Source organism: Lineus longissimus, chromosome 16, assembly GCF_910592395.1.
Source record: "Lineus longissimus chromosome 16, tnLinLong1.2, whole genome shotgun sequence".
Lineage (NCBI taxonomy): Eukaryota > Metazoa > Nemertea > Pilidiophora > Heteronemertea > Lineidae > Lineus > Lineus longissimus.
Window position 1 is genome coordinate 97,501 of NC_088323.1, and position 21,088 is coordinate 118,588.

Sequence of the window (21,088 nt, forward strand, 5' to 3'; positions counted from 1 at the left end):
GTACCGTGTGCCTTGTGTTTATGCTGGGGGCGGATACCTTCATAGCTTTAAGACCACCTCGTACCACACTCTAACTTTTCTAGTGTTGGTTACCAGTGCTTTTAGATGGAAGGTGCCATGTTTTTCCTTTGTTACGAGAGAATATTTACCAGGGAGGGTTACAACATTGACACTGAATGCAGTGAGGAATCTCTTCCACCTCCATGTGTCTCCCGTGCACAATCAGTCCCATTCTGCATGGAAGCCAAAATGATCTTTCTTTTCTTAAGAAGCTTTATTGGACAATACAGCAAACACTCCTTCTTATTTCTCTCTTCAGTTGGCCTCGTCCACAATGAAAGCACTTTCTCTGTTTTCTCTTACTCTCCGTTTTACTTGGGACCTCTGTTTAAGACCTGACTTGCCGTGTTCCATTCTCTCCTTTGTACATTGCACCAGTCTCTTCAGCATTGACCATCCCGACATTTGTTCAATGCCTCGACAATCTTCAGCCCATACCTCCCACCCCAAGTTGCCCCAGACAATCTTCAGCCCATACCTCCCACCCCAAGTTGCCCCAGACAATCTTCAACCCATACCTCCCACCCCAAGTTGCCCCAGACAATCTTCAACCCATACCTCCCACCCCAAGTTGCCCCAGACAATCTTCAGCCCATACCTCCCACCCCAAGTTGCCCCAGACAATCTTCACCCCATACCTCCCACCCCAAGTTGCCCCAGACAATCTTCAGCCCATACCTCCCACCCCAAGTTGCCCCAGACAATCTTCAGCCCATACCTCCCACCCCAAGTTGCCCCAGACAATCTTCAGCCCATACCTCCCACCCCAAGTTGCCCCAGACAATCTTCAGCCCATACCTCCCACCCCAAGTTGCCCCAGACAATCTTCAGCCCATACCTCCCACCCCAAGTTGCCCTGCCTCTCACAAGTCTCACCTTATGATTCTATGATTGGTTACTCGGACGATAAAGCCAAAGATAACTTGTGGCCCATCTCTGTCTGATCCCAGGTACAGGTGCTATCAAAGTACACAACAGTTACAGTGTGACAGTTGGTCCGTTATTCTCCTTCCCCAGACCTGTCACATCCCCAGTGACAGGTACTATAGGATGTAAGGTACACTACCATGTGACAAGCACAGTTGGTCCGTTATTCTCCTTCCCCAGACCTGTCACATCCCCAGTGACAGGTACTATAGGATGTAAGGTACACTACCATGTGACAAGCACAGTTGGTCCGTTATTCTCCTTCCCCAGACCTGTCACATCCCCAGTGACAGGTACTACAGGATGTAAGGTACACTGCTGTGTGACAAGCACAGTTGGTCCGTTATTCTCCTTCCCCAGACCTGTCACATCCCCAGTGACAGGTACTATAGGATGTAAGGTACACTACCATGTGACAAGCACAGTTGGTCCGTTATTCTCCTTCCCCAGACCTGTCACATCCCCAGTGACAGGTACTATAGGATGTAAGGTACACTACCATGTGACAAGCACAGTTGGTCCGTTATTCTCCTTCCCCAGACCTGTCACATCCCCAGTGACAGGTACTATAGGATGTAAGGTACACTACTGTGTGACAAGCACAGTTGGTCCGTTATTCTCCTTCCCCAGACCTGTCACATCCCCAGTGACAGGTACTATAGGATGTAAGGTACACTACCATGTGACAAGCACAGTTGGTCCGTTATTCTCCTTCCCCAGACCTGTCACATCCCCAGTGACAGGTACTATAGGATGTAAGGTACACTACTGTGTGACAAGCACAGTTGGTCCGTTATTCTCCTTCCCCAGACCTGTCACATCCCCAGTGACAGGTACTATAGGATGTAAGGTACACTACCATGTGACAAGCACAGTTGGTCCGTTATTCTCCCTCCCCAGACCTGTCACATCCCCAGTGACAGGTACTATAGGATGTAAGGTACACTACTGTGTGACATCACAGTTGGTCCGTTATTCTCCTTCCCCAGACCTGTCACATCCCCAGTGACAGGTACTATAGGATAGAGTGAAGGGTACACGACCGTGTGACAAGCACACACATGTTACTCTGTCCTGACTTGACTCTGTCTCCTTTCAGTGAAGGACCTAACAAGTACGTGCTGAGTCTGGGTGAACACTCTGAGGTTACCTTGAGATTCCATGTGAAGAATCGTAAGGAGGATGCCCACGCTGCTGAGTTCCATCTTTGGCATCCGAGGGAATTCAAATACAGACTTAGCACGGTGAGTGATCTCCTTGTTCTATACTGTGCTAGATAACCAGTTGTGGGTAGGAGGCTGTTGTTGGTGTGGCATCAGCACATGGTCTGCAGGTCATTCGTGCTAGATAACCAGTTGTGGGTAGGAGGCTGTTGTTGGTGTGGCATCAGCACATGGTCTACAGGTCAAACTGGCTGACTTCAACAGGAAATATAATTGTCTTAATGAACATCTCTGTAAACTTGATTAAGACTTGGTCGGTTTGATTCATTTGGTCATCTGTATTCAAGACACCTATGTTCTGCCTATCGAGTCTGTGTTACTTTTCTTTACCTTTGAAATGTTTTGGAAGAGATTGAAAAACCGATAAGTTTTTCTATGGTTAAACATGCATGTTGTCTTTGACTATTTCCAGGATATTGTCTGCAATACTGTCGAAAATGTAAAGCATTACTTACTCTGTAACCTTGGCAACCCAATGAATTCTGGGAAAAGCAAGGATTTTGGCATCACGTTCTACACGTACAGTGTGACAAACTCTGAGAAGGATCTGCCGTTCAACTTCACCGTCAATACAACTAGTACCGATGTGAATAGTAACATTCAGATGTCCATGTCGATCAGAGTGGTGGTCAGGACTGATATCCTTATCAGGGGTGGCTCATCCCCCGAGCAGGTCTTCTATGGCGGAGAGGTGAAGGGAGAGAGTGCCATCAGGATTGAGAAGGAGATTGGTAGCCCCCTCGTCCACAGCTACGAGGTAAGCTAGTGTGCAGTTAGTCATCTTGTTAAACTCCAGTCACATCACTGTGTCACTGCTCTATAAACATGAGTTGATGAGCGGGAGTCTGCTGGCTATTCAGTTACTGAAAGCTCTCGGCATGTCGTGACCTTATGGACGAGCCTCAAGGATAGGTTTGGGTGGTTTTTTATGGTAAATGATCGCATCATTTTGTGTATTTGAAAGGCCTGATCTGAATGGTTTGGTGTTCATGCTGTGGTTAGTTATGTTTGCTGAATACAATGATAGAGAACATCTAAGGATGTGTCCTTTTGTTTCAGGTGATCAACACTGGTCCTGGTACCGTACCGAGCTCCTCAGTGGATATCTTCTGGCCGTATGAAGTAGAGAATGGCTTAGACCAAGGCAAACATCTTCTCTACCTCATGCAAGAGCCACAGGTTGAGGGTGCTGATGGTCGCTGTATCATGCAGGAAGGCCAGGTTAACCCTCTCGGAATAGCTGTAAGTAGTTCATTCTCTGCGTAGCTCTATCTGGTTTCAAACAACACCAGTTTCAATATAGGGAAATGCTCATGAACGTCCTTGACCTGTGGTAAAGTCAGAAGGTTAGAAAAGTGGAATAGATACCGGTGTATTGACTGCACTGGACAGTTTGTTTCTGTCTGTCTGTTTAATGAGGCCTAACAAATCATCCTGACAAATTATCCTGCAAAGTATCCGGCTTGTCATTTTTCTCCTAATTGAACACAATGTGGAGGATATCAATTTTGTTTTTAAAATGACCTACAAAGTGTTTGTTTGTTGAGTGATTATTTGTGACAATGTTTGGTGTCAATAACAACAGCATATTCTTGGTCTGTTTGATATAATTCTCTAAACCACCAGCTTTCCTAACCTTATCCTGGCTGTTACAATCATGCTTTTAAATCCAATTCTTGCTTTTGTTCATCAGTTGAGTAAGTCATTCATCAGTTGCTTTCAGGTTCATCGTCACGACCTCAACCTTGGGAAGGTGGCACAGGTCATAAAGAAAGAGGCCATCTACCATGCTCTCCACATAAATGAAAGCTTCCTATTTCACTGAATGCCTTTTGGAAATGAAAATCTTTAGTCCTTGGTACTTTTAGTTGATCGTACTTGCATCTATAGATATGATGCTACCTGTAGCACCAACATGAAGTCACTGACTGACGTTACTTCAGACAGCCAGCCCAGTTTGATCCATGCCATCTTCCCCGCGTTTCTTAGCATGATTCATAATAATAATGATGATTTTTGCTTGATGCTGCGGCAGATTAACGAACAGCTGATGCTGAAGCCTAGTGTAAGTGATCTATCCAATGCCACCATCGTGTCTGTCTTGTTTGGTTCACGGGTCAAGATGAGGTGTCCACGATGTCACAGTACCCATCTGTGAGACTTACCCAAGTGTTAGCTCAACAAATATCATCTCCTTCCGTAAATATCATAACAATAGTAACATTCTGATTCAATGCCAACATTATTGCTAAGGCTGATGAAGTGGCCAGGCCGAGGCCGTCTGGACGCAGACTACTAAGAAACTGCTATTGGGTATTGTCTTGTGGACACCTTGAAGTGAATACCTCATCTTGACGTGCCTACCTCCTCATCATGGACACTGTATTCCAACCTTGAATGTCCTTCAAACGAAAAGTGACTGCTGCCAGTTTCTTATCCTCTGTTAAAACTCATCCCACAAGAACTAATGTGAGGTTACTGCAATCAGCTACTGACAGTGACGTGTCTCTCATATGACTTCATGGTTGGAAAATCTTTAGCTTGCTGCAATGACCTGAGGATTGCACATCTTGCAGGTCAATGAGCTGAGGATTGCACATCTTGCAGGTCAATGAGCTGAGGATTGCACATCTTGCAGGTCAATGAGCTGAGGATTGCACATCTTGCAGGTCAATGAGCTGAGGATTGCACACCTTGCAGGTCAATGAGCTGAGGATTGCACATCTTGCAGGTCAATGAGCTGAGGATTGCACATCTTGCAGGTCAATGAGCTGAGGATTGCACATCTTGCAGGTCAATGAGCTGAGGATTGCACATCTTGCAGGTCAATGAGCTGAGGATTGCACATCTTGCAGGTCATTGCAGCACTTCTTATGTGTTTGTTCCCCTTGTCTTCTCATAACCCATTTTATGTTTAATAGCTGTCACTTTATGTTATAACTAGAATCTGTTGATGGCCTCATGCTGAAGGGTTTTGAGGGCCTCATGCTGAAGGGTTTTGAGGGCCTCATGCTGAAGGGTTTTGAGGGCAAGGCATGAAGTACTGACATGGGCGCCAAGGTAGAAATGTTGTCATTGGTTATAAGTCTGCAATTAAGACATTCTAATATCCTTGTTATCATGTTATCGATGGGCTGCCAGGTCATGTTGGCCTTTTGTCAAGTCAAATAAGCAATATTGAAAGCGAAGGCAATGAATCAGCATGAGGCCTGCTGTTAGCAGTATGTTGTTGTGTCCTTGCCAGGTGGAGGGGTCAACACTAACCTGGCTCTTTATGTTGGAGCTCCCCTCCTCTCACGCACGACTCAGGCGAACGAGTTTACAATCCCCAATAGCGGCCTAAAAATAGGTCATCAATTGACGAAATAGGAGCCATTGTTCAATGGTTTTACAGTTGAATGTGATCAAACTACGTCATTTCCGATTGGGGATTGTAAATTTTAACCGGCTCAGGCCTTGAGAACTAAGATTCACACTGTGTTTGTACCCTGTATCTTGAATGCTGTGTTGATCAGCAGTAGAAAAGTAACAATGTTTCATGGCCAACTGAGTTTTCTTGGGGACTATCTCACAAGCCACTCACTGTTGAGGTGCTTATTAACCTATTCCACTCTGATTACACACACAGCGGTACACACCAGATAATGTAGCACAGGTAATGTGGTGAAGTGTCCTCATTACAGCATCCCACAGGTTACTGGTGGTGGGCAGTAACAAAGTTGATATAGCAGATTCACTTGGTTGACACCAAGGCCTTTCTCTTGGCTTGTTGTTAAGCTGTTGCTCAAATCCCCTAAGTGACTGAGTTAGATGAGAAGGTTTGTCAGGTAGGGCCGCATGTCTTTGGGACCATTCCTGTCGAGCCAGACTGCAATCTCTCAGGCAGTTCAGCTGTCACTCAAACCCCCACTGGCCACGTTACTCATTGTTGAATCATAAGTGCTACTCTCACCCAAGCCTGGTGCTGGTGTGTCCATCACAGTGTATCATGTCAGCTGCCTGCAGGGTTCTGATGGAACTATAGGAGAATGTCCGCTTGACTTAGTAATGCTGTTTATCTTGGTTTCTTTTGCTATCATTCCTGGTGTTAAGTGTGAAACGATTAGCCAATAGTGTGATTAGAACTTTCAAAGTTGGATTTAGTTTTTTGTTGTTGTTTTTATGCTTCTTTATTTGTGTCATCTTGGTGGAGTTTAGACCTCATTTGCTCCTGGCATGTTTTAACTTCCAAATGCATGCACTTATTGTAGACGATGTGATGTTGATTGCTTGGTCAAGGTTACTTTGTGGCCGAGTTTCTAGATGCTTGGCTGTATTGTGTGGCAGTGGTCCCCTAAACTAGAAATAAGTTACATCTTTGAAGATCTGATGAGTATAGCTAGCTATGAAAGAGTTGGCCATTCATGTGGCTGGCTCATTGCCATGGGACAGTAGTGAAGTCACCAGGATCATCCCAGATTTTCCTCCATATTACGGCCATTCATGGAATGCCATACTCCACCTTAATCAAGTCATTTAACTTCCCAACTGTTACCTATTTCCTCCTTTAATCTTTGCCTTCTGAAACGTTTCCAGTCGAAAGTGGTCACCAATACCTCATCCCCAGCCTACACTCTGGCCGATGGCAAGTCAAGGAAGAAACGTGCCGTTGTCATTGAACCAGTGGAGGTTGTTGGACCCGGTGGCAAGAAGATGATGGTGGTAACACTTGACTGTGATCAGCGCTCAGCAGGATATAGCACAGCTAAATGTTTCAAGTTTACGTGCCAGATAGGCACGCTGTTAAAAAATAAGCGGGCAGTTATTCGGATTAGAGCGAGACTGTGGAATGCTACTTTTATAGAGGTAAGGATGAATTAGGTCTAGACCTATGGTCAACGTTGCTACTGTACAACTCATGTAAGGTTTCCAAGTGATTAGCCAGCTCAAGAGTTACATCAGAAACCTTGGCTGTTTCCAAGTCTTCCTATTTGGCCTTCAGAGCTACATTTGGTGAAAGCTGTGTAACCAATCCCACCCAACCTCAAGCTTAGTGGAGTCCTCTCAGTGATTGAACGTCTCACCCAACCTCGAGCTTGGTGGAGTCCTCTCAGTGAGTGAATGTCCCACCCAACCTCAAGCTTGGTGGAGTCCTCTCAGTGAGTGAATGTCCCACCCAACCTCAAGCTTGGTGGAGTCCTCTCAGTGAGTGAACGTCTCACCCAACCTCAAGCTTGGTGGAGTCCTCTCAGTGAGTGAATGTCCCACCCAACCTCAAGCTTGGTGGAGTCCTCTCAGTGAGTGAACGTCTCACCCAACCTCAAGCTTGGTGGAGTCCTCTCAGTGAGTGAACGTCTCACCCAACCTCAAGCTTGGTGGAGTCCTCTCAGTGAGTGAACGTCTCACCCAACCTCAAGCTTGGTGGAGTCCTCTCAGTGAGTGAACGTCTCACCCAACCTCGAGCTTGGTGGAGTCCTCTCAGTGAGTGAACGTCTCACCCAACCTCAAGCTTGGTGGAGTCCTCTCAGTGAGTGAACGTCCCACCCAACCTCAAGCTTGGTGGAGTCCTCTCAGTGAGTGAACGTGTTAGTGGCAACAAGACGCCCAGTGTTGGAGGGGTATATGGAATGAATAAGAAACACAGACATAGTGTTCCCTGAAGTAAACAGCTTGTGTGTTGGAGGGGTATATGGAATGAATAAGAAACACAGACATAGTGTTCCCTGAAGTAAACAGCTTGTGTGTTGGAGGGGTATATGGAATGAATAAGAAACACAGACATAGTGTTCCCTGAAGTAAACAGCTTGTGTGTTGGAGGGGTATATGGAATGAATAAGAAACACAGACATAGTGTTCCCTGAAGTAAACAGCTTGTGTGTTGGAGGGGTATATGGAATGAATAAGAAACACAGATATAGTGTTCCCTGAAGTAAACAGCTTGTGTGTTTCACTCACCATGGTAAAGGCTCACTCCCCATGGTAAAGGCCAATGAAGGATCACTTTCTCTCTAACTCATTTTCCCTTTCCCACAGGATTACCCAAATGTGGACTCCGTGCGAATTTTATCCAAAGCTCAAGTCAAGTTAGATCCCAAGGATAACATTCAACAGGAGAAGGAGTCTAATGATTTAGCTTATGTGAGTAGAGCTCAACAGTCTTCAAAAGTTTAGGTCTAGGATTTGGTCAGTATGTTGCTGTGCATGTTCTAAGAACGGAAAGCTTAAAGGAAGTGGGAAGGGACAGAAAGGACAGTCGTGTTTGATTTCACTTCCAGCCAATATTGGCTTTTATATGGTCAGTTTGACTCAGTCTTAGGTTGAGTGGATGTCACATATTCAGCTGTGGCCTTCACATCATGACCCCCAGACTGAATCATTCTCCGTTGTCCTCCCACCAGAGTGAAGTCTTGGAGGTGAAAAAAAATATTTGGACTTAGACATTTTTTCATCTTTCAGTCAGTTCCAAAAAAAAATTTCACAAAAATTTTCAAAGTCAGAAAAGTTTCTGGACTGATGATGTTTTCTTGCCCAGCCATTGATCTAAGGAATCCTCTTGTGCCATACTTAGTTATGTTTTCACTACTTGCAGGCATTAACGGTAGCATACCCCGAGAGGAAGGAAGCTGCCAAGGAACAGGTGCCGTTATGGATCATCATCGTGGCTGCCATCGGTGGCGTCTTATTACTCCTCTTACTCATACTCATACTCTGGCTGGTAAGTCTTTCTCTGCCGCGTGGCCTGTTAGCATGGTGACTCTCTCCCCACAGCTAAGGCTTCTATGGGTAGATTCTTAATTTGCAGGATGTAAGATCTTTCTCATTCTTGTTGTTGCCCAACTAAATGATCTCTCCGTCTCTTCCAGCTTGGTTTCTTCAAGAGGAAGACTCCAGGTGAAGACGTGGATGATTTGGATGGACCGATGCATGAAGTCACCGTCTCAAAGAAAAATAAATACAATGATCATAGTGATGGTTACAATTAACACCGGCAGCTCAGAGGATAAGAAAATCTCAACTCTTTCAATTATTATGAATGTTGTAGCCAGGCAATGTACAGGCTGAGGATGGCTCTGGTTACAGGGTATAGTAGGAGGCTTGATATCAATTAAAAAACCTTTTGGACATCTGTAATCTAAATTCTTCTTTTCAATTAAAAACCCCGCAACAGACTGATTGTCGTAGTCATCCTCAGCCACTAAAGATCCTGTTTACTCATGCCATTACTGTAATCGTTAAAGGATGCAGAAGTGATTTTAGAAAGTGGCGTTACGATGTGGCTTCAAATAGAGTAGAAGCGCCACCTATGTCAAGGTTCTAGCCCCTGGGGAATCAGGCAATCAAAGGATAAGAGTTGACCAAACAAAAATCTCAGTTTTCAGTAGAATTGTTTTAAACAGTAAATCTCTAGTCGGAGGGTATCGTGTAAATATGAAGGCCAACTAGGAAATCACTCGCTCTCAGTGATGGTCATTCTGCCATAGCAGACCTTAGGGGTGATTCTTAGGGACTTTGATTGAGGGTATTCAAGGCCACCTGTGGGAGGATGGTGATGACATTGGGAGAACTGATTTTAAACTTGTAAATGATGCAATAGTTGTAATCAAGGGGATTCAGGATTGCAATTTCTGATGAGAATTTTTATCATGGGGGGGGGGTGGGGTTAATGGGTTTATTCTTGTAATTATGATGATTTTAATGAGCATTACGTTACTGCAGTAATGTCATACCAGTTTGTGTCTTTGGGTAAACAATGCTGGTGCCACTATGAATATTACTGCTTGGTAGGTGAGTTCAGGGTATTGAGTGAACATGCCAATCTCACCGAGATATCATGGACGTTAGATGGGTGCCACAGGCAATGCCAAGTTCTGTGAAAATGTTTGTCGAGGAATCTTTCAAGACTATTTAAATATTGAATCAACATTTATAGACATATGATAACGCAATGTAGTCAGTGCCACATTCCCAAATAGGGGGCGCCTCTAGTTGATCTATTTATAGACATTTGCTAGTAAAATAATTGACAAAATAGCATTAGTGCTTTTACTAGGAAATATTTTAGTGCTAATTAATTACATATGATGTGGGAATATAAATATTTTCATTAACGTGTGGTCTATTGTGGTGCAGAAATGTCATGGGCATTTGGTCTGAAATTGGCAGCCAGAATCTGTCCATGAAATAGTATTTTAGTTCTAAAAAGGCATCCATTGGTCTCTCCTGGTGTTGTAAACGTATCCTCGTGTCTACGGTGAATTGTATGTAAATTAATGCAAATGACTTTGCTGCTGATTTTTCTACTTCTGTCTTCGGCCTCCTTCACTAGTTATGCAAATGCACCAAACTGCACCAACATTCTGTCCCGTTATTGAGAGTCCATTTAGGGTAGCACTTTGCCATTTTTCTCATACACATATTTTGGTGGTATATTATTCTCCACAGTTTTTCTGGTAAATTCTTTGGTAAGCTAATCAGTATTCTACTATGTGTCTCAGTGTCAAGTTCATATTGCCCTTTATTGGCCAATTTATCAACAGATCACATGCCTATGTCTTTAGACCACATGCCCATGATACGTGACATGCAAGTTTTTTAAACGTCTGATTCTACTTTGAAACTGTAATGTTTGAATGCATTTATAATAAACGTGTACATTATCTCACTAAACACTGTATATTTTAATCGCATATAAAGACACCACTAACGTCTGTGTACATATTCATTGATGACACTGATATGATCTGTCTGATATTGAGATCTTTTATCACCGAATCTCTTAGTCAAGTGTTATCATACAAGATGCCTTCCTAGGCCCGTTGGGTCTTTAACAATTAAGAGTTGAATTCACTTCCTTCCTGATCAGCGCCTCTGCTGGTTGAGCTCGGTTGTGTGGCAACAAAATGGCCGACTTCTTGTGTCAGTTGATGATTCTGTCGTAATGTCAGACGCCTCAATGAAATCAACAGGGGCTGATTCCATAACTCTGTGATGTTCAGCCAGTCGACCACAAGAGGCGCTCATCTAGAAAGAGGTTTCTTGGTGATTTCACACTGTATAAAACATGCACTTAGGTTATCCAATATTGAATGTCTGATTTGAAGGCAACTCATGTCTCTTCAGTCAGTAGAGTAGTTGCCTGTGTTAAAGGGGCAATATAAACTGGGGCTAGGAGACCCATTGTTGGCCTCCAAGTGTGCTGGACACTCGGTCTGGGTGGACTTGGTGAAAGAAGTGTTCCTCTTTCAAGAGTCACATTATATAAGACCCGGCCACCCGGCACCGACGATCATTTGGCCCTTCATTTATATCATCATAAAGACCCAACTCCACATGTCCCGCTGCGTATGCGCGAGGCCTTTGTTATTTTATGCCACATAGTTACATTTGTCATGATACGCAGTGTGAGACACTAATGTGGAGGAAGGCCTATTGTCTATGTCGATTCACTCTCATTTTCATAACTCTTGTTCATGTTTCAACTCTTCTGCTCACTGGCATGATGGTTTTCCGTCGAGTCTTGTGGCGCCATCTGTTAAGGTGCAAGAGAAACACTTCGGTGACACGTACGTGGAGAGACTGTAGTGACGTCAACCACAGACTCTCTGACTTATTTTGACCTGATATCATCTCCACAGGCACTCTGCCAATCTAACTTGGTCTTGTGAGATCCATTTGATCCAAAGTGGCAAAGATATACACTGCACTGATCACCAACCTGGGCTGATCTGAAGTGACCATCTCGTCCACTCTCGTCTCCTGTCAGAAGAGTTGATGGATGAAAACAGTCCATGCAACTGATCTCTTTATTGTAAGCTTTATATGTCGCTGTCATTTTATAATATTCATCAGGAGATTTTGATAATAGACTATTACGCCATTGGTTAGAGCCTGCTGAAGTCGTAGGTGGTTGTGAATGTTGCTGGCCTTGCTCCCTTTTGAAAGTCTCATGTTTGACAAGGAATGAATGAGCCTGCATGGCCACTCTGTGTTAATGGTGCTTAACCTCAGACAAGGCTGGTAGATCTTCACACCATCTGTGACAAAGCTATTTGTAATGCTGTTGACCCTTTTCTATCCACGTACAACGGCAATAACCGATACTCAGTATTCTCATCAAATTCTTCCAAAGATATAACTTCTATTTATTGGCAAGTTCCTTGTGTATTTTAGAGACATGATTATATGACACGTTACTAATATTACTGTTTGTAATTGTTGCCAAAGTGAGATATCAAAGTTGTGATTGACTGTACCAACGGGTGTGGTAAAGAAATGAGAAGGTTGCTGAATACCTTACCCCGTACACAGAAACGACGGTGTCCTGAAATAGCCTTTGGTAGACGGTGTAAGAGTAATAAGTTACCCTTGGTGGTCGATCGTAATTGCCTCCAGATGATGTTTTTGGAATATATCTCACTTCGTGTGACATATTTGTAATGGCACATTTGTTATTGAGAAATTCACTTGATTCGTTTTTTCCTCATATACATTACAGAACTATCTACATATAAGGTACGGTGCTACTTAGTGTGTTAGCCGTGTTAAGTACATTTACACAGCTGGAAGCAAACATTACATATGCAGTGTCCTATACAAGGATTGTAAGCCATCGGAAATCATTGCTGTTTTCAGATTGTTCATGCACAAGAGAGAGTCAGGTGTTGGTTTGGGAGTTGGTTATGCTTATCTTAGTCTTCTCCCTTTGGTGGGGAAGCAGTGCATCCACGTGGAATCCACTCTCATTGGCTGATTTATATATATGATCAGTACAAGCTACATGTACACAAGTCCTTCCCAAAGCATTCAATCACGTCCTAAGGAAGCTTCTTCGGAGGGATATTGATGCAAGATATCCAACATGACGTTTCCTGGCTTGTAGAAATGATTACTATCGAACCAAAGAGACCACGGGATGAGTCAATTTTGTAAATTGAGTCGATTAGTTTTTTTGTATTTTTATTACTCATGCTTTGTTATATGAATGTAGTAAACTTGTGATTTCGAAAAATAAATATTTATAACTATAACTATAAATGCCTCTCGGATCAAAATAGTGACTGTAGCCAGACTCTACAACATCTCCATTGACTGTCACCAGGCAAACACTAGTTGTCCTCATCAGTAATCACTGTCACCAGGCAAACACTGTAGTTGTCCTCCTCATCAGTAATTACTGTCACCAGGCAAACACAGTAGTTGTCCTCCTCATCAGTAATTACTGTCACCAGGCAAACACTGTAGTTGTCCTCATCAGTAATCACTGTCACCAGGCAAACACTAGTTGTCCTCATCAGTAATCAGTGTCACCAGGCAAACACTGTAGTTGTCCTCCTCATCAGTAATCACTTCTTCACCTTCTTCTCAGTATTTCACTTTTAAACAACACTTATATAACACTCTATCTATCATTTGCCTCCTTCACAGTTACAACAGGCTCCAACATCTTGAGCAAGGCATTTACAAGTCCTGTTCGCTTCAAAGACTAGTCAACTCAAAGGAATTTACAAACACTATTGATGGGTAAGATTTTGTGACTCAAGTTCTTGCACTATCCATGGCAAACTAATGCAAGTCCTAAGGTTTTTGCCATTATCAAACGCCTGCAAATATACATAATTCAGGAAGAAGCTCACCACATCTTCCACATTTACTTGGACAGCATTGCACAACTCTTGGTGATCCGGAGTAACATGACATTCTTGTCCTGCCAAATACTTCGAAATACCATGAACCACTCTGCATTTTGAACTGAAATTGGCACACAGTATCTTCAGATACCCAAGGCGGACATTGTTCACTTCCGTCACCTGCTTCAGAGAGACAAGGAGCTTGAATGTCTCGGTCGTCTTGTGCTCCAACAATGGCTGCGGAAGTCCCAGCCATCATGCCAACTGGAAAAGTGATGTGTCAATCTCGGCCATTATAGAGCTCAACAGGTGAAACATCCCAGCCCAGTTATTGTAAAGTTGTCCTTGCTGTCACAGGAGTAGACATCCATGGTGGATGTGAAGGGAGGGGACATTGTGAAGATTTCGTTACTGTGACACGAGTGGACATCCACAGAGGATGCAGGGGACAGATACCCAATCTGGTTGTTGTCCTCGTGTGAAGGGACATCCAAAGAGGATGCGAGTTGTCTTTGCTGTCAGTGAATGGTGGTTGTGAAGGCAGGGGACTATCTCCCAACCAGATTGTTGTCCTGGCTGTCACATGAAGGCACCTCTATGGTGGTTGTGAAGGCAGGGGACAATCTCCCAACCAGATTGTTGTCCTGGTCGTCACATAAAGGCACCTCTATAGTGGATGTGACGCGGTTATCACATCAATGAATATCGCCAGTTGGTGTGAAGTAAGGACAGTTCAACAACCGTCAGGAGATATATGAAACTCAAACTGTCACAACCATTTACACTCGGCCCATCAGTGCACAACTGAATTCCTTCGAAACTGCATGGTCTGACAATTTGAGCACCTGGCCCAATGGTGGATTTCCCACGATGGAGACCAGGTTCTTCCTGCCTGGCACCGCTATAGACTCGGTTACAATCCTAATGTTGAATACATGTTCCTTGGAGTAGAAGTGTTTCACCATTCTTTAGAGTCCAGAGTAATGCTATCACAATAACTAATGCTACAAATTGTTCCAGATTTATCTTTATTCACTTGCAATAAATCAGCGATACAAGTTAATCGAGGAGTTCTTCAGGAATGCAATTGTTCTTCCAGGCCACGAATGCAGATGGATGTTAGCTTGGAGATCACTTCACCTGTTCCTTTGGAGCTGATGGCCACAACAACACGATCAACAGGTCAGCTTGCAGCCTCATTTTCTAAACATATCTTGAATACTTACCTGGGCGTGTTTAACGTTTGTCAGCTGTTTCCACGAGAGTCAACTGTTTATGGATATAACACATTACACAATGCCCACTTTAAATGAAGCGTGGGATTAAACCTAACTACCAGATACGATTGTAACTGCTATAAGCTCATGTATAGGAATACTTTTTTATAAGGGACAGCCACATTGTGAATGTCGCAGACATATATTATGGGGATGGCTGGTGGCAACCATGATTGTTAGGTGTTGGGAGGACATTGTTTTCAAACTACTTTGGGAGCACATGACGGAGGAAACCTGGAAACTTAGGCCCCCTACAAACGCAGACAATATTTGAAATTAGCAGTTGTAAAACGGCTAAAAGTGACAGTTATATACCTGAATCCAACTCCAAGAGGTAAACAATGGCCTACACATGATCAACTCCAGCAACTCAAAGGAAACACTTTCCAAGTGTAAAGGTACTGTTTTTATGTATTGAATATTAATACCAACTTTCTATGCTGTTACTCCACCAACATTTCATATCAGACTAAGATTTGTAACAATTTGATAAGACACCTTTATACCGACTAAATGTCATAAACTTAACATATTCAACAGACCAACGATATAGGCCATTGTTTACTCTCTGAGCAGAAATCTTCTTTCTTCAAACTTCAATCTCGAACTCTCCTCTTCTATCTTCAAAAAACTCATTTTCTTTCTTCAAAACCCTCATTTTCTCTCTTCAAACTTCATTTCTTCAAAAACTTCAAACTTCACTTTCTTCCAACCTCACTTCTTCAAAACTTCATTTTCTTTCTTCAAAACTTCATTTTCTTTCTTCAAGCCTTGATAACGACAAAGAATAAGATTAGAATGATGAAGAGAAAGAACAAAAGATCACGTGTGACAATGACTTGATGTTTTATTAGCAATTAATACATTCACTCTCGTCTACATCATGATCTATCTGCACTACTTGTAAACTAACGAATGATGACAATGGTACAGTTCATTGTAAAGTTAATATTGAAATACCTCAAGCAATTATGGGTCCCTCTGAGAACATTTCAAAAGAAGCCTTGAATACATTAACAAGCAGCTACAGACATAGGCAATGCATGAAGGCAGAGGTCAGTGAAACTCGACCAAAACCAAACTCTTTACAGCTTGTTTGATATGAATGAAGAACCAAAAACTGGACTTGAAGCATGAATAAAAGTAACATGGTCGGCCAATGTCTTGAATGGCTTGCCACAGATGATATGACTGACAAACTTTTCTGGAATGCAGAATTAGGCGCTGGTATCGATTTTGACTCAGCCTAATGGTTTTCCAGCTTGTGAAGTAAAGAAAGTGCCCACGTCATATATTTCATCATGAACCAACATTTAAAAAAAACAGAGGTTAAATCAAAGCATAGAAAGGCACAGAGTGTGCAAACTACTGTAAAGGCACAAAGTCTTCTCATACTAGAAGATGATAATGCCATAGTTACAATCTATACAACACTATACAATAAGCAGCAGAGAGGTTGGATCCAGCCCCTTCCAAACTGGTACAAGCTAACAGAGACCTAAAAGTTACAAGGGTAAAAATGCTACTGATTTCATGTTACTTGAATGATGAGGCAGAGTTTATCATTGACCATCTCTCAGTATCATGAAACCAGTCACTTAGGAAAGATGGTAAAGAAATGATGAATATACTGGTATACTGCAAATACACTGCACTGTCAAGAGATTAGACGACAAGTGGTTTTCTTTGATGTGTTCCAGGTCAGAAAGACAACAACTAAAGTGTGCATGGATCTGTCATTTTAGTGATTAGAAATGGAAGAAAAATAGTCTTGAAGAAGAATGAAATATTTACAATATTGTCCCAATTGAGTGCATTATGTAATGATTGACTGCGACACTGACCTACACTGATCCAATGTGCTGCTGAAGATCAGTGACCTTCACTCATCAACAACACTCTCGTTCAAACATCAGCAATGTATCGTATCGGTGATAGAGGGCGCTGTTGTCACAAACTCAATAGCGGCCTGAAAGAACAAGAGATCTCATTGAATATTTATTCCCAACAGAGATGAGGGGATACAAATGATACTGTAACATTTTGTGGCAGGTTATTAGCCCCTGCAGTGCCGACTGTAAGCCATATAACTGTGCTGTGGCAGGTCATTTGCCCCTGCACGGCAGCAGTGCCGACTAAGCCATATAACTGTGCTGTGGCAGGTCATTTGCCCCTGCACTGCCGACTGTAAGCCATATAACTGTGCTGTGGCAGGTCATTTGCCCCTGCACAGCAGCAATGCCGACTAAGCCATATAACTGTGCTGTGGCAGGTCATTTGCCCCTGCACGGCAGCAGTGCCGACTGTAAGCCATATAACTGTGCTGTGGCAGGTCATTTGCCCCTGCACAGCAGCAGTGCCGACTGTAAGCCATATAACGGTGCTGTGGCAGGTCACTTGCCCCTGCACGGCAGCAGTGCCGACTGTAAGCCATATAACGGTGCTGTGGCAGGTCATTTGCCCCTGCACGGCTGCAGTGCCGACTGTAAGCCATATAACTGTGCTGATCTATTTTGCACAATAGTCTGCCCATGCATTATCTTCTACGGCTCGGCTGCATCCAGTCGTTACAATAAACACTACTCACGTGGTGAATAAGAGCGTGACCTTGACCTTGAATACCTCCGTCTGCTGCCCCGGTATCCTCTCTCTTTATAAGGCGATGGCGAGCGCCCTCTATCACCTCGATATCGACTGCTGTAACCACTGCCTGTGGGTTTACCAAGGTATATGCCAGGGGTGGGCGTATGAGCACGCTCAGTGATGGAGAAATCAACTCGAATACGTCGACCGTCGATTTCTTGACCATTACATCTTTCTTTCGCCTGAAATAGTGTTTATAATTGATACATAAAATCTCTACTTATTTTTGTCAATTCAATCTCTATATTCCCCAAATCAGCTTCACATAATTGGCTCTGGCGTTTAACGACTGATGGCATTGAGATGTTTCAGCCTCTTCTTTCTTCCAGAAAGATTTCCCATCCACCAGTAAAGGTGATCTTGGTTACTGGGTGGTGCAAGTATGGTTGTTGCTTTTCTGGGCCACCCTTTATAGCTCAAGTAGATCGCTTACCTCAACTGCATCTGCAGTGTTTTTGAAATATACGAATGCAAATCCTCGTGACCTGCCCGTCTGATGATCGTAAACGACCTGCACCTCATCAATCGGTCCGTAGCGATTCAACACCTCCCTCAAGTCTTTCTCCTGGGTGTACAAGCTCAGGCCAAACACACCGATACATCGACTCTGCTCTGGTTCATCTCGTTTACCAACATGGCGGCGTCTGTTTGACATCGGTGATCGGCTCCGACTTCTATAGTAACCACCTCGGCGTCGGTCACTGAAATGATTCACAAAATTGATCAACATGCAAACTTAATCATTGCAACAGCCTTGATCAGCATAGCCAGGCAGATTGTGTAGCTTTCCAGTTCCACTTTGCTGTCAGCTTAATAGTTCCAATGGTTCAATGACCCCACACATCATTCAAAGAACCAAAATGGCCAAGACAGAAATGAATGCACTTACTGGTACGATGAACGGTACCTAGGACTCCTTGATCTCGACCTGGAGCGAGATCGCGAATAACGTCGACTGTAACCATGACCGTAGCTACGTGACCTTGACCTGCTGTATGATCTACGATATGACCTTGACCTTGAACGACTGTAGCGTGGAGATCTGGATCGAGATCTCTCAGATCTTGGACTGTGGGTATGAGATCGCTTTTCCTGCAAAGAAAAGGGTCACCACGGTTGCTAAAGATGTAACAATTTCATGGCGTAGTGGTCTGTTCTACCGAGGTCATTTTTGCCCATTAGCCCCCTCGTGCAATGTAAGTTGTAACATTGGTTTGAACAGTTAACAAGTTATTACTATTACTAGTAGCACTAAATTGCCCTAATTTTAACCATATATAGTAATAGTAATGGAGGGATTCAGCCATGACGCAATGAAGTACAAAATTGCCGCCATAACTTAGTTTATTCAAACACGTAGTTTGACTGTTGTGTTTTATGTGGAATAAGCAAATAACCTTTTGGAGAACAGAACACTAGAAATGTCTTAAAAGTAGAACTGTCGAATCAAAAAATGAACTTTAAATAACAAAGCAAAATATAAACCATGCCATGCTGAGATCATATTATCACTACTTAACTGTTATACTATCATTGATCTCAGGCCTTTCCTTTTTAATTCGTGACATATCAGGCTTTACATCTTCAAGGGAGCTATTTTTGGTATCCCATGCCCGCTGAAAATCACAAGTCGAAACTAACCAAATTAGATTTTCTGTAAACTAGCCATTTTAGGCAAATTGTTCAAGTTTTACTCATGCCAGGAAGGCCACCCCACCTCAAACACAACTTCCAGCATGTCGGCACACCTACCATGCCTACATTCGCCTGAAACACTGTCATATAGATTAACATGATTCAAATGTATTGTGTAGTTTTAATTAGAAGTAAACTGGCAGAACAATAGCAAGTGATTTTGGGATGTTAAAGGAACCCTGATATTCCCTGGGTGTCGCACTATTGAGATCCAAACCAAGAAAACCCAATAATAAACGAGCTAAGCTGTTAGAATGTGGAGGGTAACAACCCTACCAACTCCCACCTGCATGACCAACAGTTTAACACAACCACCACTCACTTACCTTTCGAACCATTTCGTCCTGAAAGTTTACAATGACAATGCCAAATGAAGAGTTTGAAGAAAGTGCCCCTCCAGACCCACACAGCACAGGATTCGAGGCCAATGTCGATAAATAAATTGAATATTGTCATTGCGGGTTAGGTTTAGTTAGCTCTTCCGGGTCCCAAATCCCCAGTTCAGCCAATCCCTTCCTGATAAACAAATTCGGAACGAGTTTAGAATCCCCGATCACACCCCAAAAAAAGGTCATCGGTTGACTAACCAAGCACCACTGTGCAATGGATTTATAGTTGAATGCGATCAAACTACGTCATTTCCGATCGGGGATTCTAAAGTTTAGCCACAAATTCTTGTGTCCAAGTAAACACTCAATGTAATGTTAAATGTACAGTGCCCGATATGGACAAAAGGTTCCACACGGGCCACATGGCCTGGATGGCAATGTACACTTCCACCTGGAACCAAGAATTTGTTTATCAACTGTCAACAAGGGTATGGCCTAAACTGGGGGAGCAGACCGAAACGAGTTTACAATCCCAATTCACAGCCCAAAAACAGGTCATCAGTTGCCAAAAGAAGCGCCACTGTTCAATGGATTTACTTAAATGCCATCAAACTACGTCCTTTCCAATTGGGGATTGTAAATTTGAGCCATTACGCCATTGCATTACTAGACCAAACAATTTCTGTATGGCAAAGACATACCTCATCTGGCTCTAGGACAAACGCGTTTGTAGGTTTATGAATTATTTTACATGCGGCGCTCCATATTTATGCCATGCACTATCCAATACACATTACAATGTATTGGTCCTTACCGTCCATGGTACGGTGTGGAGGACACATACTAGGCAAATCAATGAAAAGAAACCACATAATTCACACGGACTCTCCGCACTTAATGCAAAATGTTTGGGTTATAACTATTCTTTACCTCTCGATAGTCTTCTCTATCACTCATTTTATACGGTTCAACTCTCACTGCGTGGTAAATAATCGGTTTTGAATGGAAAAGAACTGGACGAAACGACAAGTTTTACACTCCAGCGTCAATCCGCAATTTCCCTAAGTTCCGATGTGGCTCCCCATCATCAATTGACCAATCAGCGTGGATCGCATCGGAAAGTAGTACATTCAGATATCAATGCGTGGTCTCACTGTCCAGTAGGGGTACGAACTGCGCAATCAGAATGTAGTTCCTCTGATATCATGAAGTAAAGTAGTTTCTGGCGAACATTCTGATGAACTGTCAACCTCATATGGAAACCGGCGTGATTTTGGGGATCCAATTAACCCACTGAGCCAAGAAACGCGGTGGACGCGTGAAATTAA

The 21,088-nt window shown here is 43.2% G+C and overlaps 2 protein-coding genes across 10 annotated transcripts in view; one reads left to right on the forward strand and one right to left on the reverse strand.

The window, feature by feature from the left end:
* LOC135500828 (integrin alpha-PS1-like) overlaps window positions 1–13,223 on the forward strand; it is a 39,638-nt gene extending 26,415 nt beyond the window's left edge. For 2 of the 5 annotated variants that reach the window (XM_064792483.1, XM_064792484.1), the window contains 9 exons: window positions 2,087–2,231; window positions 2,623–2,967; window positions 3,270–3,452; window positions 4,246–4,275; window positions 5,839–5,865; window positions 6,786–7,055; window positions 8,223–8,327; window positions 8,779–8,904; window positions 9,053–13,223. In XM_064792483.1, the coding sequence (XP_064648553.1) occupies window positions 2,087–2,231; window positions 2,623–2,967; window positions 3,270–3,452; window positions 4,246–4,275; window positions 5,839–5,865; window positions 6,786–7,055; window positions 8,223–8,327; window positions 8,779–8,904; window positions 9,053–9,172 (1,351 nt within the window). In that variant the 3' untranslated portion in view covers window positions 9,173–13,223. The remainder of the gene's footprint in view (window positions 1–2,086; window positions 2,232–2,622; window positions 2,968–3,269; window positions 3,453–4,245; window positions 4,276–5,838; window positions 5,866–6,785; window positions 7,056–8,222; window positions 8,328–8,778; window positions 8,905–9,052) is intronic. The other 3 variants (XM_064792485.1, XM_064792486.1, XM_064792487.1) reach the window with 3 other exon arrangements.
* Window positions 13,224–14,836: 1,613 nt separating this feature from the next.
* On the reverse strand, window positions 14,837–20,838 carry LOC135500426 (transformer-2 protein homolog alpha-like). 5 transcript variants are annotated; one of them, XR_010449449.1, is made up of 8 exons: window positions 20,691–20,838; window positions 19,758–19,775; window positions 19,257–19,352; window positions 18,626–18,828; window positions 18,170–18,437; window positions 17,681–17,918; window positions 16,938–17,062; window positions 14,837–15,863 (listed from the first exon to the last, which is right to left on the reverse strand). XR_010449449.1 is itself a non-coding variant. In XM_064791886.1 (7 exons), the coding sequence occupies exons 1-7, from the start codon at window positions 20,715–20,717 to the stop codon at window positions 17,052–17,054; spliced, it is 861 nt and encodes a 286-aa protein (XP_064647956.1). In that variant the 5' UTR covers window positions 20,718–20,838; the 3' UTR covers window positions 15,870–17,051. The 5 variants fall into 5 exon arrangements, 4 of the variants coding, with proteins under 4 accessions (XP_064647956.1, XP_064647957.1, XP_064647958.1 ...); XM_064791886.1 differs by lacking the exon at window positions 14,837–15,863 and having other exon boundaries at window positions 15,870–17,062; XM_064791887.1 differs by lacking the exons at window positions 14,837–15,863; window positions 19,758–19,775 and having other exon boundaries at window positions 15,870–17,062.
* Between the last annotated feature and the right edge of the window lie 250 nt (window positions 20,839–21,088).

Bases quoted from the DNA above. Each gene is read 5' to 3' on its own strand.
- LOC135500426 (XM_064791886.1), bottom strand. From the start codon at position 20,717: ATGAGTGATAGAGAAGACTATCGAGAG. The intron at 18,829-19,256 runs GTTAAGTAGTGA...TTTTCTTTGCAG, and splicing joins AGATCAATGATAGTATAACA to GAAAAGCGATCTCATACCCA. The intron at 17,919-18,169 runs GTAAGCGATCTA...ACACTATTTCAG, and splicing joins ACACTGCAGATGCAGTTGAG to GCGAAAGAAAGATGTAATGG.